The sequence below is a fragment of the Triturus cristatus genome, chromosome 12 (genome assembly GCF_964204655.1).
Source record: "Triturus cristatus chromosome 12, aTriCri1.1, whole genome shotgun sequence".
NCBI lineage: Eukaryota > Metazoa > Chordata > Amphibia > Caudata > Salamandridae > Triturus > Triturus cristatus.
In genome coordinates, this window is record NC_140595.1 from 81,866,891 (window position 1) to 81,891,699 (window position 24,809).

The 24,809-nt window shown below is 44.9% G+C and overlaps 1 protein-coding gene across 3 annotated transcripts in view; it reads right to left on the reverse strand.

Moving 5' to 3' along the window:
• ZNF687 (zinc finger protein 687) overlaps window positions 1-24,809 on the reverse strand; it is a 238,211-nt gene that overhangs the window by 17,163 nt on the left and 196,239 nt on the right. For all 3 annotated transcript variants that reach the window (XM_085639362.1, XM_085639363.1, XM_085639364.1), the window contains exons 7-8: window positions 15,903-16,015; window positions 5,427-5,559 (exon numbers count right to left, since the gene is read on the reverse strand). In XM_085639362.1, coding sequence (XP_085495488.1) covers window positions 5,427-5,559; window positions 15,903-16,015 — 246 coding nt within the window. The remainder of the gene's footprint in view (window positions 1-5,426; window positions 5,560-15,902; window positions 16,016-24,809) is intronic.

Consider the following 24,809-nt stretch of genomic DNA (forward strand, 5'->3'; position numbering starts at 1 on the left):
ATGTCCAGAACAGCTCATATGGAAGGGAGTCAGGTGTGACTTCAGCATGTGGTTAGTCCACACCCAGCAAATGAAGAAGGTCCGACCTAGCATGGAGGTAGGAGACGACAGCCTGGGGCGAGCCTGCCTTCAACAGCCTGTCGTCATCTCCGTAGAGGAGTGCCAGCACCTAGGTGAACATCCAAGGGGACCTGGTAAGGCCAAAAGGGAGCACAGCTAACAAAGTGCTTGTGGTCAGGCAGGATGAGAATGTGGAAATGCAAGTCCAACTCCACGATCCAGTCTCCTGGGTCTAGGGCAGACAAGACCTGAATGAGCATTTTGATTTCTCCTTCTTGAGGAAGAAATGTAAAAGGCACAGGTAGAATATAGCACAAAGGCCGCTGTCCTTCTTGGGCACCAGAAAGTAGCAGGAATAACAACCACGACCTACCTCTTGTGTCTGCACCCTCTCGATGGCACCCTTGGCCATCAGAGCTGTCAATTCCTGGCAACACAAAGAAAGATGGGCCTTCGTCAACCTGTCGCAAGCATGTGGCATGGGTGGAGAGGAAATCTCAAAGGGGAGGGAGTAGGCCCCCCGGATAATCTGCAAAACCCATTGGTCCACCAGTGGTGCATGTGATGGTGGATGCTGCCACCCACTGGGTGCCCATGATGATAAAGAGACAAACTATAAGGGCTTGAAGCCTGCAGCTGCTGTGGGGGGTGGTAGGCTGGCCCGACTCTGGCTGCCCGACTCATGAGGTCTGTGGGTAACGCATCCTCGGCCACGCAGAGTCTGTGAAGCTCGTGTGCCGCTGTTGCTCGGCGGGTACAGATACACCTTTTCGATAGCCTGCTTTTGAAGAAGGGCCCTCACCTCCTTTCGAAGCAGCTGTAACTGGTGAAAACTGGACTTTTTTTGTGGTATGTCCTTTGGAAGCGCACGGAAATGAAGCGCATATCCATTGCGCAGTATATTCAGCACCCAGCGATCTTTTGTGATGCTGTCCCACTCTGCCAGATGTTGTGAAGCACTTCCTCCCACTGGAGTGGGTAACTGCAGCAGAGGAAGCCACTGCTCAGGACTTCCCTCCTGCTCTCGCCGTGGTTGAGGACTGCTGTTGGTGGCCCCCTCTACCTCTGTTGGACTTTCCTCCCCGATACTGTGACTTTCCTTGGGCCTTATTCTGGGACCACTGAGGGGTTTGAACCCTCTGTTGAGGCCCCTTGTGCTGGTTGGGTCTGTAGCGGCGTCTGAACTCCTTCTTTTTCTCCAACCCAACCGCCTTGAGGGTGTCCAACTCGGTCTTCATGCGACCCATCTCCTCATCCGCATGCGTGCCGAAGAGAGAAGAGCCAGAGAATGGAAGGTTCAAGATTCTCTGCTGCGCATCTGGTTTCAGCCCTGTTAGTCTCAACCAGGACGATTTCCTGGCGCATACTCCATGCCCGTAAGAATGCGCTGATAGCACCGCTCCATCCGCCGCCGTGCTAATCGTCTGATTAGCCACCAAGGACCCCTCAGTGACTATCTCCTCGAAATCCTTTTGGTCCTCCTTTGGGAGCTTGGATTTGAACCGCTCCAAAGAGTCCCAGAGAGCTCTGTCATAACGGCCGAGCAGCGCAGCTGCGCTGGAGACCTTAAGGGATGCAGCCGCCGACGTGCAGGCTTTGTGACCCCATGAGTCCTGAGCTCTGCTCTCTTTATCTGGTGAGACAGAAGAGGATGACGATACTGCGTGAGTCTTCCTTGCCGCCGCTACTATTACCGAGTCTGCAGGAGGGTCCATCTTCACAAAGACCGAATCAGAGGTAGCCGGCTTATATTTCTTAAGGATGCGAGCCGGCACCGCCTTGATGGTCGCTGGAGTTAAGAAGGTGTCCATGACAGGTTCCAGGAACCAATGGAAGCAGTGGTCGAGATGCAGTCTTCTGATGCAGAGTCTCGAAAATCACTGTTGTCGTGACTTGCGGGACTGACATCTCAATATTGAGTTTCTGAGCACCCCTCTGCAGAACCTCATGGTATGTGTTGATATCGTCTATGGGCGAGACCCTGGACACTGGGCTGTCCGATAGCGTGGGGGAGTAATCCCACTTTGAGGACCGGGTGGAGGAAGTCGAGGAAGTATGTTCTTCTACCTCGTCGATGATCACGGGCCCGTGATCTGACTGCACGATCTTCTCGCCTGGGGGAGCGCGACCTAGGGCGCTGTCTCTCAGGTGACTTCTCGCGTGCTTGCCTGGGAGGACTCACTCTGTCTACTTCGTCCACCAATCTTTGAAGCGGAGATCTATGCGCCAGACTGGCATACTCTTGCATCCTCCTTGTCGCCCCTGAGTCCTGCCAGTGACGTACGGGCAGCAGCCATCTGGGCGGCAGTGGAACCGCAGAAGTGGTCTCGCGTCTTGAAGGAGACCTGCGGACATGGCTAGCAACTTCTCTCCGTGAGAGACCTTGCGGAGTAGCTGGCCTTGGAGAAGCCCCCTTGGATGAGTGTGAGGACGAATGGCGCGAAGCTGACTCCGTCACTAGGACCACCGATCCATCCTCAGACCTCACCGATGCCTGTCTCGACGTCGAGCGTGCTCTCGACGTCGATCTGGGCTCCTGCCTTCCTGCTTGTCGGGACTCTCATCTGCTCGACGTCGAACGCCGTGTCGACGGTGACCTGTGCCGATTAGCAGGCGAAGAATGTTGCCTCGACGTCGAACGGCGATTTGAAGCCGACAACGGAGGGACTCTCTCTCTCTCAACGCCGAACGACGTCTAGACGACGGCGGAGCTGCGTCCAATCTCGACGTCGACGGTCTGCGCGACGACGACTGAGGGGTATTTCTCGCCCTCGAAGCCGAACGCCGTCGAGACGACGACGGAGACCTCATCCTTGACGCCGATCGTCGCCTGGTTGACGACGGCGGAGGAGTCTTCGCTCTCGACGTCGATCGCTGGTGGAACTGCGACGACGGAAGTGAGCCTGCCCTCGACGACGGAGGGGTGACACTCCTCGACGCCGGCAGAGGGTCTCTACTCCTCGACGCTGACACTCCTCGACGCCGAGTCGATGACGGCAGAGGGTCTCTACTCCTCGACGCCGATCGTCGCCGGGTTGACGCCGGCGGAGGGTCTCTGCTCCTCAACGCCGATCGTCGCCGGGTTGACGACGGCGGAGGGGTCTTGTCTCTCGACGCCGATCGTCGCCGGGTTGACGACGGCGGACGAGTCTTCGACGTCGACGACGTACCTTTTCTCGACGGCGAGCCCGCTGTCGAAGGTCTTTTCTTGGAAATATGACCCACCTGAAGATCTTTTTTCAGTGCCGAGCCCGACGCTGAAGCAGAAGGACGCGAGGACTTGCTTCTAGAAGACGTTCTAGACTTCTTGGAGCCCTTCCTTACCGGAGATCTTCCTCTAGATGGTTTACCTGCCAGGCCATACAGGAGAATTCTTTCCCTGTCCTTCAAAGTTCTTCTGGACAGGTTCTGGCAGTGAGGGCAGGTCGTAGGATCATGGTCCTCCGGTAGACAAAGGATACAGACCCTATGAGAATCAGTCTTGGCCTTCTTTTTGCCACAAGAAGGGCAAGGGTCAAAAAGAGATGTCATTTTAAGATATTAAAAAATGGCCAAACCTGTCAAAAAAGACAGCTTCTTACTTTAACTGACGAAAGTAAGGAATAAAAGTTGTGAAAAGTGAAAATATTTTCTGACAAAAATCAGAAAAGAGTGGAGCTGTGTTGCCAGGATCCTTCCTGAAGGAGCCGGAAAGAACAACTGACCTAACTGTCACCCCTGAGGCATGATGGGAAGTTGGGGGTCAGGTGTGCCATAAAGGCACGGTGTCAGTTTATTGCTATGCAGCTACAAGTTAGCTTTTCAGTCTTTTTGGACTGGGTGTTTGCAATACAGCCTGGGAGCTTCCTATGCTTTCAGTGATTTATGAGGATTTCTACTGTGTGCTGAGCATTAAAACAGTTTCTAAACAAATGTTGCTATTGTTTTCTCCTGTTTCTAATGCATGTTTTTCATGTATGGTAGAAATTCCTTATGGCATGATTCAGCTCTGGTGTTTAGTAGGCTGCAAATATATATATATATATATATATATATATCACATATAATATAGTGTTTCTGGGGTCCCACGCATGGGCGGGAATATTCTAAGGCTTTAATGCTTATGACTATTGATGAGGATCCCCTGGAAGAGAACAATGGTCTACACTGAATAAAATAACAAATTCATGCCTTGCCCCAAAAATGTGGAAATCAGGAATGAGGTCCACCGCTTGTGATAGAGTACCCAAACAGATTGTGCAAACAAGCCTGGCCTACTTGGGCATCTGCTATAAAGACCAAATCTAAACAGCAGTTTCAAGTAGACCTGTTAATCATAGCAATTTTTCTGATCCCGGAGACCGGAATATTACTCCGTAAAGCTGCAGTGGCTAGTTTTCCGCCTGTAGGAATGAGAGCTTAGTCTTCACTGACAAATTTACAAAGAATCATTCAAGTCATAGATTGTTTAGGGGAGGTTGGCCTCTTTGAATAGGGAAAGACTTGACAAAATGGAATTTACTTTTTTGAAAGTCATTTGTTTCTACAGAAAGAAGTTCAAAACCCTGTTCAATTCTAAAGTATGGAGCGATCACTTTGCTGAGGAGGTTGAATTCTAAAAGAAGGCAGGCAGAGATATGGTTTGCATTCTAAGTAATTGGGAAGCCACATGGCATGAAAAGAAGCACACAGGTCACAGAATCAGAATGCTTGAATCCTATTCACTAAGACGGGACAATAGTCCCAACAAAAGGTGCTTTCTAGGAATAATGCTGTAGTGGCAATTTGTGCATTGCTTTAAAGAGGGACCGATTACTTTGAAAAGGACTGCTTAATAGATCTGGATAGGGATTATGCTGTTAAAAACTTACTTTGTGAACCAATCATAAAGGCATTGGATACTTTAATCTAGTTAGAATCAACTTCAGGAGCATATACTTTATATGTAAGTGACCACACAAATTTCTGGCAAATCAAAATGATGTCAGTCATTTGACTCTGGAAGCAGACACTTCCTGGGCATATGCATAGGAATCTAATAGTAGATATTTCTGCTATTTCTGACATCTGCAGTCACATCACAAGCCTGAATTAGAGCACTGTAAGATGTGACAGTACCTCAAAACGTCCAAGTTTTGTCAAAAGGTAGAATTAGAATGCTCAGAGTGGTGAATATAGGATTGTGTCGTGACTAAGAAAGACAGAGCAGTGACATTTAGGCCTGCTGGGAATGCAAAAGCTTGTCAACGTTGCAAGCTGGGTTTTATTAAAATTTTAAATAAAAGAAATCACAACATAATTACAAGAAAAGTAAAGAATACAGAATGGCAGACTAGAAAGCCTCTTGGCACAAGTGTTCAACCCAAATGAAAGTTCAAGGTGCTTACCTCCTCATCGTTGTTAGCCACATCAATCTCCACGCTCTTAGTTTGGATAGATACCTTAATTCCATGGCGCACCTGTATGTGTTTTTCCAGTATCAGACGGCTGCTGAACGTACGCTTACCTTCTGTGCAGTAGCTGTGAAAAACAATGAAAAGGAATCAATCAGGTGCCGGTCCATATGAAACCCAGCCCCTGAGGAAGCAGGACAGAAGAGAAACTGAATATTTGGGGCAGGAGGAACACACTCTTTGCTACTGCGGTAATAGGACAATGCTCTCGTCTGGTGAAGCTACACCCTGAAGAACATTCCAATGAACAGGAGGTGGTAAGTTGGCAGATTCCCTTCTTCACACTACTTTAAAGGCTGCCTGTAATCTGATCGGAACTTGTACTTGCTCACAGTTCATCCCATGCATCAACCACAGCTTCCTTGTTGCTGGCCTTCGGAAATGATGGTTTCCTCCAGTTTAAACTGCTTATCATTATTCACTGGGCAGAGAGAGATCAGATACTTGAAGACCATGCTGGAGAATGATTTACAAGATCTCTTAACAAGGTTTACTCTTTTTCTGTCCTGAAGTTGTTTCTTCTGGCACCCCCCCATAAGGATCTTGAAAATGAATGGCTCCTTCAAGTAAAGAAAGTGGCCTTTTGGTGTCACAAATATCATTAACAAGAACCCTAGGCTATATGTAAGGGCAAGCAAGGGTTCATTTGTAATGTCACATGCACAGCAGCCACATTGAGCCTGATCAGAGGATTCCGGAGGCAGTCAGTAGTTACTGGTCTACAATCTGCCTTCGTACTTTCGATTACCATTGGTGTACCAGACACAAAATGATGGTGCACTCCAACCGAATAACTAGGTTGCTGCTTTTTGTAAATTGACTCTCTCAGGATAGACAATAAATCAAGCACTGCTCTTGGCAGGGTGTGGAGGGTAGGGGGGTTAGAACCACAAATTCAGTACAACGTAGTAAATAACACTCAATACAACCAATATTCGGTCAGTGCTCTACTTAAAAAAAACACTCTTAAAATAGTTTAAGGAAAACTGTTCTTTTTTTAAAAAAAATAGCTTATTTATCGAAGTAGTACAATTATTACATGTTGCTACGTCAGAGTACTATAGAAGTAAGAAAATGCAAGGAACAAAAAAATGATGGTGCGAGGTAAGATCAATGCATAAAGATTAAAGTGGAGGAGAAGAGATAATTAGGCTTTATAAAAAGATTGAAGAAAGACAATAAAAAATAGTTTTAACAAAGGGTTTCAGCTCGGGGAGAAAAAAAACTGGTCCGTGAGCAAGAAGGTTTTGAAGTCTTTCCTAGATTGACGAAAACCCTCCTGATTTCCCTTTTTTAAATTGAAATCAGAGATGATATACGGATCTTGACACATTTTTACGTATGGTTAACAAATGTCCAAATTTCCTACTGGCCAGAACAACATACTGAAATTTACAGTTTCAATATACATACATCGTTTCTACTACACATCCTGATCATAGTTCCTTCGTAGTTATACATATCTACCCAATCCCTTGTCGCTCATTTCTTTCCATCCATGCTATGAGGAGTTTCCATATATTCCTGCCTTTCCTCATGGCCCTTACCCCTTTGCATTTATATAGGGCGATTTCTTGACGACCTACATATATTAGTCTATACAGCCATTGATAATATGTGGGTGGCTCACTATCCTTCCATAGCGTGGCAACCAGTAAGCGTGCTATCGCCATTGTTAAAATCACAAAGTCCCTCTCCCTCAGATTTAAATTTACCCGTATATCATATCCTAAAAGCATCAAAGTTGGAGTAATTTTGATCACTTTGTTTAATAGCTGGAGCCAGAATTTTTCAATACCCTCTTTTAGCAAGTTCAGCTTATCGCAAGAATAAAACATGTGAATACTATCGGCCGGGCCCATATGGCACCTCGGACATTTATCAGTCTGTCTCTTTCCCCACCCAAATAGTTTGGCGGGCGTATAATAGAGATTATAGACAGTTTTATATTGTAGAGATTTTAGGTTGGCTGACATAAAAACCTTTAATCCAGATCTCTAATACCCTATCTATATCTACCTCCCCATCCTCGAGCTTACTAGCCCACTTAGATTCTATTTTAGCTATATCATCCGGTTTCTTTGCCAATAGTTCTTGATAAAAATCCTTAATTTTACTTTCTGGGTTTTTCATTATTTTTAATATAGGGGGTGGATCCATTCGAATGAGTCCTATAGGGAACCCTTTGATTCGATTTTGTATTTGTAGATATTTAAAGAATGAGTTTTCATATATACCAAACCCTTGAGCTAGTTCTAAAAAGGTCTATCTTTCTGCATTGGAATAGAGATCTGCCAATGCTGTAATCCCCACCTGTTCCCATTTTTTGGCCATTCCATCATAGAGTGCTGATGTCAAAAGATTTGAATGCCTGAGTGATTGTATATATGTTGTACCTGCAAATTTGACAGATCTTTTCCACTTTTTTCCCGGTCTTTAGCGCACTCTGAGTGTATTTATATCGAGGGTTTTTATATTTTGGGTCATTTTGTCGTTGCAATAAACCCAAGGCATCTTCCCCCGTAGCAAGTTGATATATGGTGGGTATTCTAAACCACTCGTCTCTCCCATTTGAAGATTATAGAGGGTTCCAAATTGTTGCAGGGCAGTAGCCCAGCAACCCTCCTGATTTCTCAGTGTAGATGGCAAAGTATTCCACTGCTGGTGCTCCAGAACTTTGAATGTCTTTCCTCTAAATTTCAATTTCTTTGACATATGTTGACAAAGTAGTGATGTGTTTGTTAATCTCAAATTCCTTATTTAATGGTGTGATTATGCCAATAGTTGAAAGTACTAGGCGCCAGATTAAGATGATGCTTTATGCATATTTGAACTTTGATCTTTACGAATGAAAAAAAAAACCACAAAAAAAAACGAACAAGATGCACAAAGAAAACCGTCAAGTGCTAGCACCCTTTGGGGCAAAGATATGCCCACCAATGAAACTGAACGCTAGTTGTGTCAGCATTGTTATTGCATGGGGCTTGGTTCGGGGCGGCTTGTGGAAAACTTTGGAAGCGCTATGATTTTTTTTTTTTTTTGCGGGAGCTGAATGCTCACACAAGGTTCTTAAAGAAAGCTAGAGATATAGTTGTGGGGACACTAGACGCAACTATGGCCCCTGGGTACTGCTTTGGTATTATGAAGTGTAATGGAAAGTGTCATCAGAATATTCACTACCCTAAAAACTACGACCCTAGCTAGCAGGGCTATGGCACTACCACTGGTGAGGTGTTTGTGAACCAATGTCCGATCACTAGAGTTCAGTAAGGGACACATTTCAAAGGTTTTAGTCACTGAAGCCAAACTGTTAGTCAATGACCAAACTGGTTTTGAGTAGGTCCAGACAGTACCAATGTCTGGAGTAGGTCCAGACCTATGGCTGCCAGTTGGGGCCAGGTTTTTTCAGTTGCTGGAGTAGATACAGGAGGCAATGATCAACTCAGCACCTAGTTCTTCAAGTTTATGACTTTGACTGTCGCTATGTCTGGAACTGTAAGGGAAAGGAAGATAATTCAATTGTACACGAATAAGGGTCATGTCTCCTGGCAGCAGAGCTGGAACCCAAGCACAAGTTGTTGAGATCAGCAGCCTCCTGGTCCTTCTGTGGCTGAAGAGGTGGTCATACAAGCATCCTAAGGGTACAACTTGGCTGAGTGACCAACTCAACCTTCTTGTTGTGTTAAGTCAATTAAGCAGCTATTCAGCCTAGAAGGTGCTATGTATGCTTACTATTTTTGGGGCAGCTGGGCTGGAACAACATAATCAACCCTAGGCAAGCCTAGTCAATCGAACTATTCTCATGTGGGCTTTTCAGTCAGCTTCAGTATGTGCAGGTCTTAAAGTAGATCAGATTAGCTTCTTGGGGCGCATACAGTTCAGCTCTTCAGAAAGGAGGTGCACGCTTAATCCTTCAATAGTTCACAGTAAGAAGGCAACATCACAGGCATCCTAGAATTAGACAAGTCTGGAGAGCGAATGGCAACCAGGCAAAGGTTTGAATCCTAATCCAGTATTCACTGCTCACCTGGTGCTTAGACTACAAAGAACAAACCAAGTACTAACTCAAAAGTCCAATACTTCTACACCTCTGGTGGTCACGATAGCCATGACAGTGCTCAAGAGAAAACAAAAATGTTGGCGAGGTTTTGTGCTTCAGTTCGCTTTCAGACCAGATCTGAATGATCCACGTGTTTAGCGTATGATCCACGTGTTTAGCGTATTGACCTCAGACGGATGTTTGCTTATGTTCCCATTGTCAAAGGCGACCACTGAAGCACAGGAGAAGCAGGTGTGGGGTGACTAAACAAAAGCTTCACATAGGCCGGGGAGTCAACAGTGGACAAAGGGATTATTATTTGTTTTTCTTCTTAGTTTTATATAGCGCAAACTTGACCCGAAGGTATTGGGTATCAGAGCACTTTACATGAGCACCAGTTGCGTTACACAAGGACACATTCATTTTTTTTTTTTTAGGCATGCGGAGATTAAGTGATTTGCCCAGAATCACAGAATGGTGAGTCATTGCCGAGACTCGAACCCGGTTCCCCCGATTAGAGATAGACTGCCCTAGTCATTAGGCTACATCCTCTCCCCTACTAAATTACATCTCCCCAAAACGATTGCGAACACGCCTATGTCTAGGAAGAAGCCCTGCTGCTTCACCTAATCTCAAAAGAAGTGAAAGTAGGGGCAGAGGTGGGGACAGAGGGAGCAGGCCACTAGGCAAAACATCAAACAACAAAGCCCTGCTGACTAATGTCTGTGTGGAGGATGTCTTATGGTACTGAACCACAAGGATGTTGCAGCACAGGTAGGCACATTCTAGTTAAGGAGTTAACTAGAACTCCAGGATTTAAGGAGCTGACAGGGCAATCTCCAGAGCTCTGAAGTGGTAAGCTTACATCTTCTGCTTAGTATCTTTTAGTATTTTAAGGGAGAATGTGCCTGTTCAGATCCAGCCAAAGAGGTTTACAGAGGCTTAGCCCTTTTCACCCAAGGCATGGTATTCTATCCCATTAGTTAAAGCTAGGTGCTATAATTTCAGAATCAGGGGAATCAAGTATAACCCATATTGTTCTGGAAACATTCACATTTTAGTTGCGATGAACTCCTAACAAAAAAAGAAAAATTAAAGAGTTCCTAATGGAAAATATGTGGGTCCAGTGGGTGCCCCAGTCCTGCAGTTACCTAGTCAAAAATCCGGTCTACAGAGGATGCGTTTTGATATTTGGACCCCTGCGTACGCCATAGTGGAAGATACCTCCACTCAAGTGCTGTGCACAACTTGGATCAATTATGAGACTAGCGGAATTCTTACCTGGTCTTTTGCTAGTGACAGCATCCATTTAATAGGTATTAACAGGGAACTAGTAAGCAGTGTCTTGTGCACAGGGAACAAAGTCTATTCAAGAAGTGGTCTTTGTTGAACAAGTTACTTACATTCGGTAACACCATATCTGGTAGAGACTATCTATCTACAGATTCCTTTCCTTAGAAATATCCCCAGGCATTAGACTGGATCGGAAAATATTTTTCAGCAGTATCCCTATGTGCCAGTATATGGCATCGTTCGGCTCTGCGTGGCGTCATCGGCCGTGCCCGGTGCCTATGTGCCCGGTGCCGATATACCCCCCGCAGACTAATTTCACACAAGGAAGTCCTGCAGGACAGACAGGCAAAGGGCCCATCTCTACGGACCCAACTGTCCAGGCAGTAGTGCTTGGTAAAAGTGTGCAAGGAAGCCCATGATGCTACCTACCAGATGTTCATGACCAGAATTCCACATGCTAATGCAGTGGTTGTAGCTTTAGCTCTGGTGGAATAAACATGCAAACCCTCAGGGGATTGCTTTTTAGCCAATGCATAGAAGATCTTTATACAGAGCACGATCCATCGGGAGATGGCCTCTTATGCACGGCCAGTCCTTTCTTCACTCCGACATACCCCATGAAGAACTGGTCATCCGCCCAGAAGTCTCATATGCGGTCAAGGTAGAACGACAAAGCTCTTTTTTTGGGTTCAGACAGAGAGGAGTGTAAAACGTAGGCAGAGTGATCGACTGGCCTATGTGAAATGGAGTGACAACTTTCAGAAGAAAGGAAGTCCTCTTTCGAAGCACCAGTTTGACTGGCTAGATATTCAGGTAAGAAGGTTCGGGTGACAAGGCCTGAAGCTCACGGACCCTCCAGGCTGATGTTATTGCCACCAGAAAGGCCGTCTTGATGGTAAGGAGCCTGCAAGGACAGTTGTGTAAGGGCTCGACTGCAATGCATATCAGGAATGTCTAGACCAGATTATGGTCCCACTGAGGCACAATGAAGTGAGAATGAAAAAACATTTGTGGCAAAGCTTTCAAAAACCTACGTACAATAGGGGATTGGAAGAGGGAAGGTTGGTCATGCAACTGCAGAAAAGCAGATAGGTATCCCGTAACAGTGCTCAGAGCAGAGCCACGCGGGGCATAGGAAAAATCAAAAAGTGTCTCCAAGCGAGAGCCGCCTTGGAAACTCCAGCACGCATAACGACTGCCATTGTCTGTTCTTGTCGGTGGTGAACAGATTTAACTAAGCCTCTCCCCACTGCTGAAATAGACCATGCACCACCTCCGGATGGAGACACCATTAGTGATCCACTAGGCATCTTCGGCTGGGTTTGTCCTCTGGCATTCAGAGAGCCCACCAGATGCTGAACCATTAGGGATATGCCCTCCTGTTCCAACCATGTCCAGGGTTGCAGGCCCTCTGGACAAAAACTCCGCAGCCCAATCCCACCCTGTTTGCTGCAGTACCATATGGCGGTGGTGTTGTCCCTCAACACCTATACTAGCCTTCCCTTGATGGAGGGTAGAAAGGCTTTCAATGGCAGCTGGATCGCCTGGAGCTCCAACAGGTAGGTTGATGTGGAATATGGATTCCACTGGAGACCAGAGGCCTCTGATTTCCACCTCTACGAGATGGACGCCCCATCCTAAGAGAGACACATCCATCATTACCGTCGGATCCGGTTGGGGAGAGGGGTCTGCCGCTGACCCAATCGTGGTTCGTTAAACACCACGCCAGATCTCTTGAAACCCCCACTGCAGATATTGACCATGTCGGAGAGATTCCTCTGATGCTGTGCTCAGCGGGCGTCCACCTAATCTTCACACCAGTTCATGCTTTATAATATGGCTTGTATTGTTCAAGGTCCAGCGACCCCCCCTCCCATTCCTCCCCAAGTCCTAGTCCATAAAAATAGGGCTCAGGCTCCAGCCTGGAAGGCATGGCTCCAGTAGGCACCTGAGTCTGCGGCTTCGACGCCCCTCCGGCACCGTATTGGGGATATAAATGGGGAAGGCGCTGCCAGTGGGAGCTGGCCTTGGGTAGGTCTACATGACACGACCAGCGCAGATACGGATCCATCTGTGGATCCCTGGGGCTTGACTGGCGCCGGAGCCACCAGTGTGGATTTGACCATAAAGATGGGTTCTTGCAGAGCACCTTTTGTGGTTTCTCTCCACCCAAGTACTGACCACTCATGACTCAACTGGTTTCCTGAAATTCTCCGTGGAGCATGCTTTTAAAGATGGCCATGAGTAGCACTCAACAAGCCCTAGAGAACCTAGGCATTATATACTATAATGCACTCGTCTTTCCTATCAGTGCTGAATGGTCTTTTTGCATAGGAAGTTTTCACTGGGTGGTGAGGCACACTCGTCGTGGTTCCTCAAGAGACCAAGGTTACCAACCTTGTCGTCACAGTTGCAGCAGACCTTAAAGGATGAATTTTCATAAGCTGCCTCACATTAAGTCTTTCTCATACAATCTTTTTAGTACGATTCCGCTCTCAAACGTTTGATGGCTCCACAGAGTCAGACCATATTGATCTAGTTAATACCTAACACTTAGCTGGCTGCACTACTACCCTAATGGCCTGAAAAATCCTATAGTTCCCAATTCTGCACGTTTCCTCTACATGAACCTGGATATTCCCAAGGATAATCATTTTTCGAAGAATTCCCTTGTAAACATTTACCTAGGTCCATTAGAAAGTAAGATCCAGCTTTGTGATCACTTCATCCCATTTTTATTTCACAAATGTATGCCGATCTGCAAGTTAGTGGAGGTACATTACAGGGAAACGTTGGTCAACACAGGCATAGATCTAATCCTCCAGAATAATGCTGAGGTTGGGGAACACTGCTGCAGAGTTAAGTGTGTAAACTGCAGACACATTTTTCTACCACAATAGGCTCAGCCAGTGAGTGTTATTGGTTGTTGGGATTAGGGCTAAGGGAAAAGGCTTAGTGGTGAGAGTAATTTGAGTGGTGGATATTAGTCCGTTATTTGGAGTGAGAAGGATAGCGGAGGGATAGAAGGGGGAGAAAGGTTTGCATTCATATAGCACCTGTTACCCCTGATGGGTGCTGAAGCGCTTTTCTGGCGAGTAGCACGCTATTCCGGAACCCATAAAGGATTAGTGTTGAAAATTAGTATAGTGAAATATGAAGTAATTTAAGTGGTGGATAGGTTATTCAGATAGAGAAGGGTAAGTGGCGGGATAGAAGAGGGAAAGAGGTTTGTATTTATATAGCGCTTGCTACCCCTGATGGTGTTTTGAAGCACTTTTTTGGCGAGTAACACGCTACTCTGGAACCCATAAGGATTAGTGTTGAATTAGTATGGTGAACCATGAAATTAATTTGAGTGGTGTGTATATCCTATTCTGACTGATACCGATTTAGTCCAACTTTGCTTGTCTATGTTTTTTTTTTTGTCAAAGTCATCCTCAAATGTCTCAGAAAAAATGTATACACCCTACATACGGTCACCATTCCCCCTTGATCCTTAAATAATTCTATTAGTGGTATTAACATTGAGATTATGTCTGGGACTCCAATTGTATTAAAGTAATGCTTAAATTGCATATACTTCGTTTTTTTTCTTCAGCAATTTAATACGCGTTATGTAAGTCAGAAAATGGCCGGAATACTCTTCGTTGACTAGATCCCCAAATAAAACTACTCCTTGATTTGCCTAAATATAGCAATATGCATTGTTAAATATTTCTGGCAATGATGAAGGGCCGCAAAGTGGAGTGCATATATACACATATATACATTAACACACACACACACACATATATATATATATATATATATATATATATATATACACACACACACACACACACACATACATACACACACATATACATACGCACACACATATATATATACACACACACACATACATACATATATATATATATATATATATACACACACACACACACACACACACACACACACACACACACACACACACACACATAAGATGATTAGGTGCTGCCATTATGTCCATGTGTTTAGAAGAACGAAAATTACTTAAAGAGGGCCTTTAAATAATTTGGGCAAATGGCAGCCAAGAGTGGAGGCAAATTATGAAAGACATGGTGTAGGAAATGTGTTTTTTAAAGTTGTGTGCGTCTATGTAAAATTAATAGTAGACCAAGGAAGGCGAAGCTAGTGAATATCAAAAAAGATAGGTGAGCGAGGGGGTTGTGTGGAAGGTTACATAATGATCAAATTGAAGCAAATAGGAAGATATGGAGAGAAAGGAGGGGGCAAGGGAGAGAAAATGAGCAATAGGAGTATACGGATAGAAGCAAAGATGGCAAGAAAGGAACATAAGTGAAAGATAAAGACGGAGGGAAGGGTATAGAGCAGGAAACAAACAGCACAAAAAGAAATAATCAAAAAGATGGGAAACATTAAAAGTTGGGAAAAGGGGGAAATTCTGGAGCAAGGAGGAGAGGACAAGTGCAGGGAAGAGATGCAAAAGAAAACACTGTAGAAAGATATGGAGGGCTAGGAAGAAGGGAATCAAATTGTGGAAGAAACCGTGGGAGAAGAAAGAAAGGCTAAGTGCCCAAAATAGTCAGATGAAGCATATACACAAGCAAAAAAACTGATGCAAAAGAGAAGAACTGAGAACAGGAAAGACAGGGTCAAAGGAAGAAGTAACAAAATCGGAAGAGCTAGTAACAGAGGGGGCAGGAAATGAAGAAAGACCAAGAGCAGAAGGGAGAGAGGAAAGCAAAGGTGAAGGACAAAACATAGAAGGAAATTAAGAAAGGGAAATAAAGGAAAGAATAGGAAAGAAGTGAAAAAGGTGGAAAGGAAGTGGGATCTTCAATAACGATGAGAGAGAATGAGGACCATGAAATAAAAAAATTGGAGAAATATACGAAAAATTCAGGAAGGAATTAGGGAGTGACAAAATGTGAGACTGTAAAGAGAATAAGCTAGAGAGGAGATGCCAGTAGGGAAACAAAAATTAAAGTAAACCCCAAGACTGCATTGATAGGAGAGAACAAGATAAAAGGAAGACTCCTCTCAACTGTACCGAAGTGCAGCAGGGTACATACCGGCAGGGGTAGACTCGTTTAATCCCCTCGTGGTTTACACGCACATGGCGTCGCAGGCTGGGAGCGGAGCAGAAAGATCGTTCACAGAGCCGGCATGGATATTTCTTTAATGACTGAAAGATACCAGAAAAACAAAACAGGATTAAGAAGATGTAGCGGTGCCATCGCTGGCCTCAAACTGCGAGTAGAGGAAGACAAAGGGCAGACAATTTCAGGTGGCTTAAATGTGGAAGGTGGTGCTGGCGGTTCCCTAAACTGCTCGTCGCTGGGTAAACATTCGCTCAATTTAGCTGCCGCTTATGCTTCCAACACAACTGTCAATGGATAAGTTCTTAAATTATCCTAGTTACAAAAGTTTTTTTCGTCTCTGAGCAATTTAGACATAACCACACCAGTCATACAAGCAACAGCTCTTGGACTGGTCAAAATACCTTAGATAAGAGCAGTAAAGATAAAAATGACATTGTTGTTGTACAGACCACCTCGTTGTGGTGTAGATTCCCCAGGAGGTTGGGAGGTGTGTAATACTAAAGTATCAAGACCCCCTGCCATGGAACATGAAGTCCCATTTGTTATGTGAGTCATGGAAAGTCATTATAATAATGTTCAGGAACCACTTTGTGTCCAAACCAAAATCCTGATGTGGTGCATGACACTAATATAATGGGGCTCCTATAGAAAACACACAGAAAAAAACTCCACTTAAAAACCAGGGCTCAACTATCAAATGAGGACCCCACAGAACATTGCATCTAACTTCATGCTTTGAACCAAAGCTGTGCTCATAAATTGACTCCAGAGGTCACAGTGGATAAATTCATGCTGCAGAGATGCACCATAAAACATTCTGTCAAAAGCAGGCTCTGTTGCAGAGGAAACTATCACTGTACTTCTGTACTAGACACCCAAAGATTTTTGTATTTTGCTACTCTGCTGTATTACAGGACAAAATGCTGCACTTATGTACTTATTTTATGAGTTTTTTTTATGGCTCTGCTGCAGCTAGCTTCCAACAAGTTCACATGAGAGAAACTATTAACAAAAATAACCACATTTGTAATTATTCAGATAAAACATTCACCCTCGAACATTAATTTATTAAAATTCATTTTGATACATGAAGATTACATTTTTTAACATACATCCACAAAAGGCCTCTACCAGAATTTGGAAGAGCCATAAATAACCACCTCTTTCACCCCAACAAATCTGATGTTCTCCTGCTTCACATACAATTGGGGAACTGCCAGGTTTCAGACAGTGGGACCATGATGGCCCATCCACCAAAGGACAGATGGTTTGCGTGCATCAAAGGCCTGCTCTTTTGTCCTGACTCAGTCCACTATGGCAGGCATAGGTGCCCACCCAGCATCCATTTTCATCTAAAGTGCTCCCAATGCTTTGGAGTGAGCATTTTTGACAACACTGGTCCAATGATGCAGCTGAAAACTCAAGCGATGACTGGTTCGCTGGCGCACTCACCTAGGTTTAACAGATGCATAAAATGTTCTAAATTATGTATTTGTTGAAGGTGCTAGAGGTGAACCAAACTCAAAGTGAGATCAACCAAGATAATTAAAAGAAGGGCTTCACACAATTCAAAAATAAAACTTGTAGGATGCTAAACGCATGCTCTCCAATGCAACACAGACCTTCCTTCACAAAACACATCCATTGCTACACATAACCTCTCCCTTACGGAAGGCTAGGATTAACAGGTTCCACTCTGTGCAAAACATACATTCTTTACACAGCGGAGAGACCACTGCAATTCTGAAATTTCCATTATGTAACAACAAACTCTGAAAGCACTATCTTGCCGAAGAGTACCAAAGAGGGCCCTTAAGCATGTATTATGCCATCCTTAGGGACCCTCATACCAATAGCATAGGGCCTGCCACTGCGGACTGCGTGTCATGGTGCAAACCATGAGTGAAACCACGACATGGCACACTCATTGTGTGCCATGCCAAAGTCACTGCATATGATATATGCAAGTCACCCCTAAAGCAGGCCTTGTTACCTTAAGTCAGCCATGGTGCATTATATTAAGTATGAGGGCATATCTGAATAAACAGATATGCCCCTGTGCGGTCTACTCCAATTACTAGATGGCACAAGTGAACAGGGAAGCCATCTTAAGTACATCTACTGGGCACTGGTCATTACAAGTTCCCTAGCTACATGATGGCTTTAGTGAAATCAAACACTTTGTCCTAATAAAGCTGTACTGTTGCCAACATTGGATTTATTATCACAGGCACCCAGAGGGCCCCTTAGAGGTGCCCTTGGAAACCTACTAGCCTTCCAGTGTGCTGGCTGCCTGGTATCGTCCAGCCTGCCACCACAGATTACTTTCTGACCACCCCCGCAGGTGAGAGCCGGCGATCTCTGAGGTCAGGAAACAATGCCTGCTCTGGAGTGGGTGTTATTAATTCCTCCAGCAGAATGGCTAGTGAATCTGCATACCAAGGCCAAGGACTGCAAAGCCTCTGCCGCCTTTGATATACGACCCTGGCTTCCTCCAGTCCTGGAGAATTTCACCTCCTGCTCTGAGGCCCATTGGGCACCAGGACAGACAGGGAATTAGCTATGTGCTAATAGCTGTGTGTTGCACCTCCAGGCTGGACACACCCCTAAGGTGGGCTACCGGATGTGCTCCATGAAAGAAAGGTTCCACCATCTTGTTTTGGTGGAATTAGGACCTCTGGGACAAGTTTATGTCCACTCCCCACAGGAAGTGGTCATATAGAATTAGTGACTCCAGGGGTAAAAAGCCCATTGGCCATTAGTCTTCACTCCCCTTAACCACCCCTGAATCTAGTATTTAGGTGACCCCTAACACCAGGAACTCAGATTTGTCATCCTGAAAGAAGGACAAAAAGTCAAAAGCGCAAGAACGGTGGACTAGCTCCATACTTGGCACCAAACCCGGTCTGCCTGCCTGCTTGCTTTCTGAACAATTGCAAAGATCTGACTCGTTCTGCAGCTGTTCATCTTCCTAAAGCCTTGGAGGGCTGCCAGCACTTCGCCAACATCTCTTTTGAAATGGAGGAGCCACTTGCCTGCAGGCACCAACCGCATCTGCCCGGTCCACTATTTTTGCTGACCACCAGGTCCACCAGGAGAGCAACTCACCATTTCACCGAGGTCCAGGAAGTCAGAGCCATCCAGTCTTCGAAACGCTGAGGCTTCCCAGAACTGCCCTGCACCAATACCTGGGGTACCGGAGCTAGTTGCAAGCACCAAGGATTGATTGTGTTCAGTTGGACCACCACTGCCGCCAAACCTGCACGTCAATGGACTTCAAGAGAGGCCAGCTCCACACCGAGAGTGGCCCTGCTGTGTTTCTTTTCTCTCTTCTGCAGGTACACCGACCACAGTGAGAGTCTCTAACTTCCCGACCTGCCGGACAAAACACCTCTGCACCTGTGCTCGTCTGCCCAGGCTCACATAGACAATGTCTCTGAGGTTATGAGACCCTCAAAAGCTCAGCCCGCCTTGGGTTCTTACGGACTGGTCCCTCAGTCCCCACTTTCAGCCTTTTTCTTACAGGCACTTTCCCCCATTTACTTTAGAGTGTAGCATTCAAGACTACCACCGTGTAAAGCACCTCTGCACCCGGACATCCCAGGGCAGGTAAATTTGAACTGTTGGTGCGGTCTTCGACCTTGGCCCCTACTTACCTTAAGTTCAGAAGAACAGTCCTGTAAGTAGTTTGTAAGTGCACCTACTCAGTGAATGTTTCTCCCACTGGATGACATTACCACGTTCGTGGCTCATGCCTCAAATCTGACAGCTGTCATTTTCTACAGTTATTACTCGGAAAATTGATAACGTCCATAATCTTGGTTTCTAAAAATCATATAAAATGTTGTTTTCTTCTAAATTGGTCTAGAGTTTCTTCTTGAGTGTGTGTCTCACTTATTGACTCTGTACAATAAATGCTTAATACTACCCTCTGATAATCTTAACTGCTCACCTAGCCAATCAATAAGCTTTTGGGATTGTTAATCTGAGCCCTGTAAATCAGTAAGGGTCGTCTGGACTTCCTACATAGTGTACCTCATTTTGGTACACTACAGAAAAAGCTAGCTTTATACACACCAAGACAATTAGGTCATGCTGCCACAAATTGCTCCCTAAGAGCCGTTTTGAAGGGCAGCAACATTTTGGAAGTTGTAAGTTCTAGCTGCAAAAATATTATGAGCAAATTTGCCATAGTCTCTATAGCTGGCATCAGCGATTCTAGCACCTCTGTGCACCACCGCTGCAAGAGAGGTGCTCTCTTTTTTAGGAGGGGGGGGGGTGAAGCAGAGTCCAACTCTGTATTGAGAGATATGTCAGAGACTAGGATCTTGCAGATCGAAATACAGACCAGCAAGAGTGTAGTGAGGTGCCTTCTCATCACCGTCTCAGTCATGAGGAACATGCCGGAGGCCCATTAGAGCGTCAGAATCTGATCCAAAACCAGACTCCAGCCATCTTTAACACTGACTTTGAGGCAAGAGCATCATAGCAACCTATGCCTCCTGTTATAAGCGGATACATTTATATTAGGGAAAATTAAATATTATACACGGGATACATGTGTATATCAGAATGTCATGTGTAGATGTATGTATATCTGAGTTAATTACAGTTATTTGAAACCATAAATATTTACCACATGATAAAGGTGGACAGCAGACCATGTAAATATTGCCACTTCAATGTACATAAGTGTATTTATATAGAGGGGTTTAATAAAGCAAATAAACACGACTAAGCATTGTGTGTTATATATATATATATATATAATTTACATTTTGCCATTTAAAAAAAAAAGCCTTCTGACCTTCCTAGCCCTTTCCCCCAACTTATCCCAAACCAGACTAATATGAACACGTACACATCCTTCTCAATCTTTCACCCCTCCTTTTTAAACCATGCCACACAACTAACACACTAGCACACTTACTATTTCCCTTTTCAACTTCACTCCTATCATTTTCTATCCCTACCCCAAACTGTACTAAACGCACAAGAAATCAAGAGCACAATCCTAACGACTATCGCACAAAGAAAAACAAAAAACACACAAAAAAACAATGAACTTTTACTAACCTACTAATCACGGGTTCCGAAGTAACGTGGTACTCGCATCAAAAAGTGCTTCAATGACTCGTCAGAGGTCATAAGCACTATAAAATGAAGATGTCACTTACCCAGTAAACATCTGTGTGTGTGGCATTTAGTGCTGTAGATTCACATGCCGTGCATAATCCTGCCATCTAGTGTTGGGTTTGGATTTGTGCAAGTTGTTTTTCTTTGAAGAAAGTCTTTAGAGTCGCGAGGTATTGTGACTTTTCCTTTCGGTGGTAGTGTGCATGGTCATCGACTCCAATGTTAGATTGTTTTCCAGCACGAGTGAGGATGAAATGTGAAGCAAAGCCTAGTATATAGAGATGTCCATGCGAAAGGGGTTAGTGTAAAAATAATGTAAGTAACTGTAACTAGCACAGGCGTCTGGGGAGGAGGGCGAGCACCTCTGAATTCACAGCACTACATGCCACGAACAGATGCTTACTGGGTAAGTAACATTTTCCATTCGAGGCATGTGTGGCTGTAGATACACATGCTGTGCATAGACTATAAAGCAGTAATCCTTTATAAGCGGTGGCAAGCCTGTGGGAGTTACAGTGGTTTGAAATAGTGTATGTAGAACTGCTTCGCCCACATTGGCTTGTTGAAGGGGCAGCACATCTACACAGTAATGTTTTGTAAAGGTATGTGGTATAGACCATGTAGCTGCTTTACATGTCATCTATAGGGATGTTTCTTAGGAAGACCACCAAAGCTTTTTTTTTTGGCAGGTATAGTGGCCCTTAGGATGAATGGGTAAAGACCTTTTAGCTTTAGCAGAACGTGTTTGAATGAATTTTATAATCCATATTGCAATGCCGGATTTATAAATGGCTCTTCCTTTGTGAGGTTTGGAGAAAGCAACAAAAAGTTATATTTTCCTGAATTATTTAGTCTTGTCAATGTGAAACATGACAGCGCGCTTTACATCCAATGTATGTTGAGCCCGTTTCGCAACCGAGTCAGGTTCAGGGGAAAAAAAATAGGAAGTTCAATGGATTGATTTAGGTGAACCTGTGAGACCACCTTTGGGAGAAATTTGGGGTTGGTCCCTGTGCATTTGGAAGAAGGCTAGTTTCTGAACCTCACTGATACATCTAAGGGAAGTCGCCTAGGTAGCGGAGTAAGGCCCTGTATTGGAAAGTCGCCCCACAACTCTGGAATCAAACCGAATGGAAGAGAGAGAGGACCACGATCCAAAACAATACCGACGTAGAGAAGGTATGAACCAAGAAAAGTGCAGGACAACAGTGTCAAACCAGATGGTGGAAGAAAACAATTTAACAATAGTCGAGGATCACGCTCATTACCACCGATAGGAGGCGTCACAGTACCTTGTGACTCAAAAGACTTTCTTCGAAGAAAAACAAATTGCACACACCCGAGCTCAACACTAGATGGCAGGATTATGCTCAGCATGTGTATCTACAGCAGGTCTTCAAAATTTCTAAGCAAAATGTTGTGCGGTCGGGTCCCCTCCAAAACTTAAAGGCAATGATTGGGGGAGCGTGGGGGACATGGCTGTGTGCAGGGGATGGGGCGTATGAGATGATTTCAGGAGTACCTTTTCTACACCTCATAAACCATACTAAGTATGATACTTATAAAACAGCAAATGCAGCAAACAAAAACATGTATGGTCCCAAAAGTACTGCTCCCCATAATTGGGATGTTGTGAGCCCCTCACACTATTGGACCCCAATGCAACTACACCTGCTGCATTAATGATAGCAGTTCTGAGTAGCAGGCTATCTCTTCTGCATCTTCCAACTCTTCCCCATCATGCCTGACCATCACTCCGATTTTGAATCAGGCTCTCAGTCCCTTTCAGAAAAAAAGAGCTCCCACATGTCTCCCTTTTTTCTGCAAAGGTGCCCTCGGTCCTAATGCTAGAAAGGAAAATAAGCTCCCATACCCTTTTTAAAAGGTATATAATGATAGTTGTGATGCAATGGGTCCCTCAAATCCATGGGCCCCAGTCCTTCTGCATCTGCTTAATTATTGATAACCAGCAGTGGCCACTTACACACCTGGCAGCAGTACCAGCTGCACTAATGAATGGCCCTTTTTAAAGAAAAAAAGGGGGGGGAAATGACTCTTATCTATCATCTGCTGCATAGTGATACATAGCCAATTCTTCAGTGCTGTAAACTAGTACTGGCAAACGTTCTATTCTGAAGGACAGATTTATAGTATTTTTGATAATTCTGCTTTATTGTGTGGTATAGGAAGACAAATGCGCTCTTGTTGCACACATGTTTTTAAGTGAACCTAGTTATATGCATGTTGCTGTTTATTTTGCTGCACAATTCACTTTTTTTGGTTGTCTTTTGCCTTTTTTAAATATGTTGAGCGTGGATTCAGCAGACATTTTGTCTCCCAAACCTACTTTGGGACGGGATCACCACGCACACCTTGTTGCTGTTTCATAAGGCCGTTTGAGATCGGTGTACATAAAACCAATCATCTGCTTATTGCTGCACAGATTAATATGTCCTCACAACACTCTAACATTACCTATTCCCTTTGCCGCTAAACAATTCCCACCCCCTTTAACAATTTCTTATTTAACTTCAACTTGACAACTTCCATTAGTAACGGGCACTTTTGCCCTTTCTCCCGACTAATGTTTCTTTGCGCTGAACCGGCCTGTCTGCCCCTGCACCAAGCCTGCCTTCCTTTCATTCATTCCCTCATTCTCCTCTTACTTTCCGTTGTTCTTTTCCCTCTTACCTCTAAGCTCATCCTTAATGCCCTTCGGTGAGCTTGACCCTATGACTAATACCCGTTCCTCTGATTGCATCTCTTTCCCAGTGCCCAACCTGATGCTGGAGCATATTGTCCCTTTACCAGGGTGGGTTGGGAGGCTTACTGCTTCCCTAGAGCAATTGCTCTGTTGCAAATTCAGCGCTGTGAAGCAATTACCACTTCCAAATCTCCCGAGGTGAAGAGGGCAGTACCTTCCAATCCACCCAGTGTCCTGCAAGTCCCTCAGTGTGTGGTGTGCGTGTAAACTTCATAGGAAATACCATAATAGAATTTACCAATACTGTGTGGTTCTGTCATTACCGCATATCTTATAACCTATTCAAGCAGCAAAAATTGCTACCACCAGAATTGAGACTACGGATATTTCAGCAATAAAGGCCTAGCTATTGATGTTTATGCATCACAGTAAAAACAGCCAATTGTTAACTCAATGATATTCAATGGGGTTTGAAGCACTTTTTTGGTACTCTTGCTGTTAGCAGAATGTTAGTTAAATACATTCTTGAGACATCCTCACATAAGTCAGGAATTGTAATGGGGCAACTCTCACAAATGCGAGACCTATTGCACTGCAAATGATTGTGTTTAGCATCCGCTTTGACCCTGCCAGCATACTTCCTGACCCCCACCCCCACGGCACTCTGATCACAGCTCTCACAAGGGCTCCAAGTAAATGAAGACCGCCTGGAAATGCAGCAAATAAACATCGCTGCACTTCCAGGCCATCTTCATTTACATGTGCTTGCAGAGGCATTTGCGCCCCCCTGGGAACCCAGCTGTGCCCCCCCCCCCCAGGGGGCGCGCCCCACAGTTTGAAGACCTCTGATCTACAGCCACACATGCCTCGAACATAAATTCACAATAGGGGAGTTTTAAAGGCTGGGCCCTAGTAATCTTGTGATGTGACATCAACTGATATCTCTCTGAATTCAGATCAGAAATTGGCATCAGGGACTTGGTTCCTCTTGACCTGAGGCTGGGGACAAACAGAAGGCTGGGGCCGAGCAAGCACCT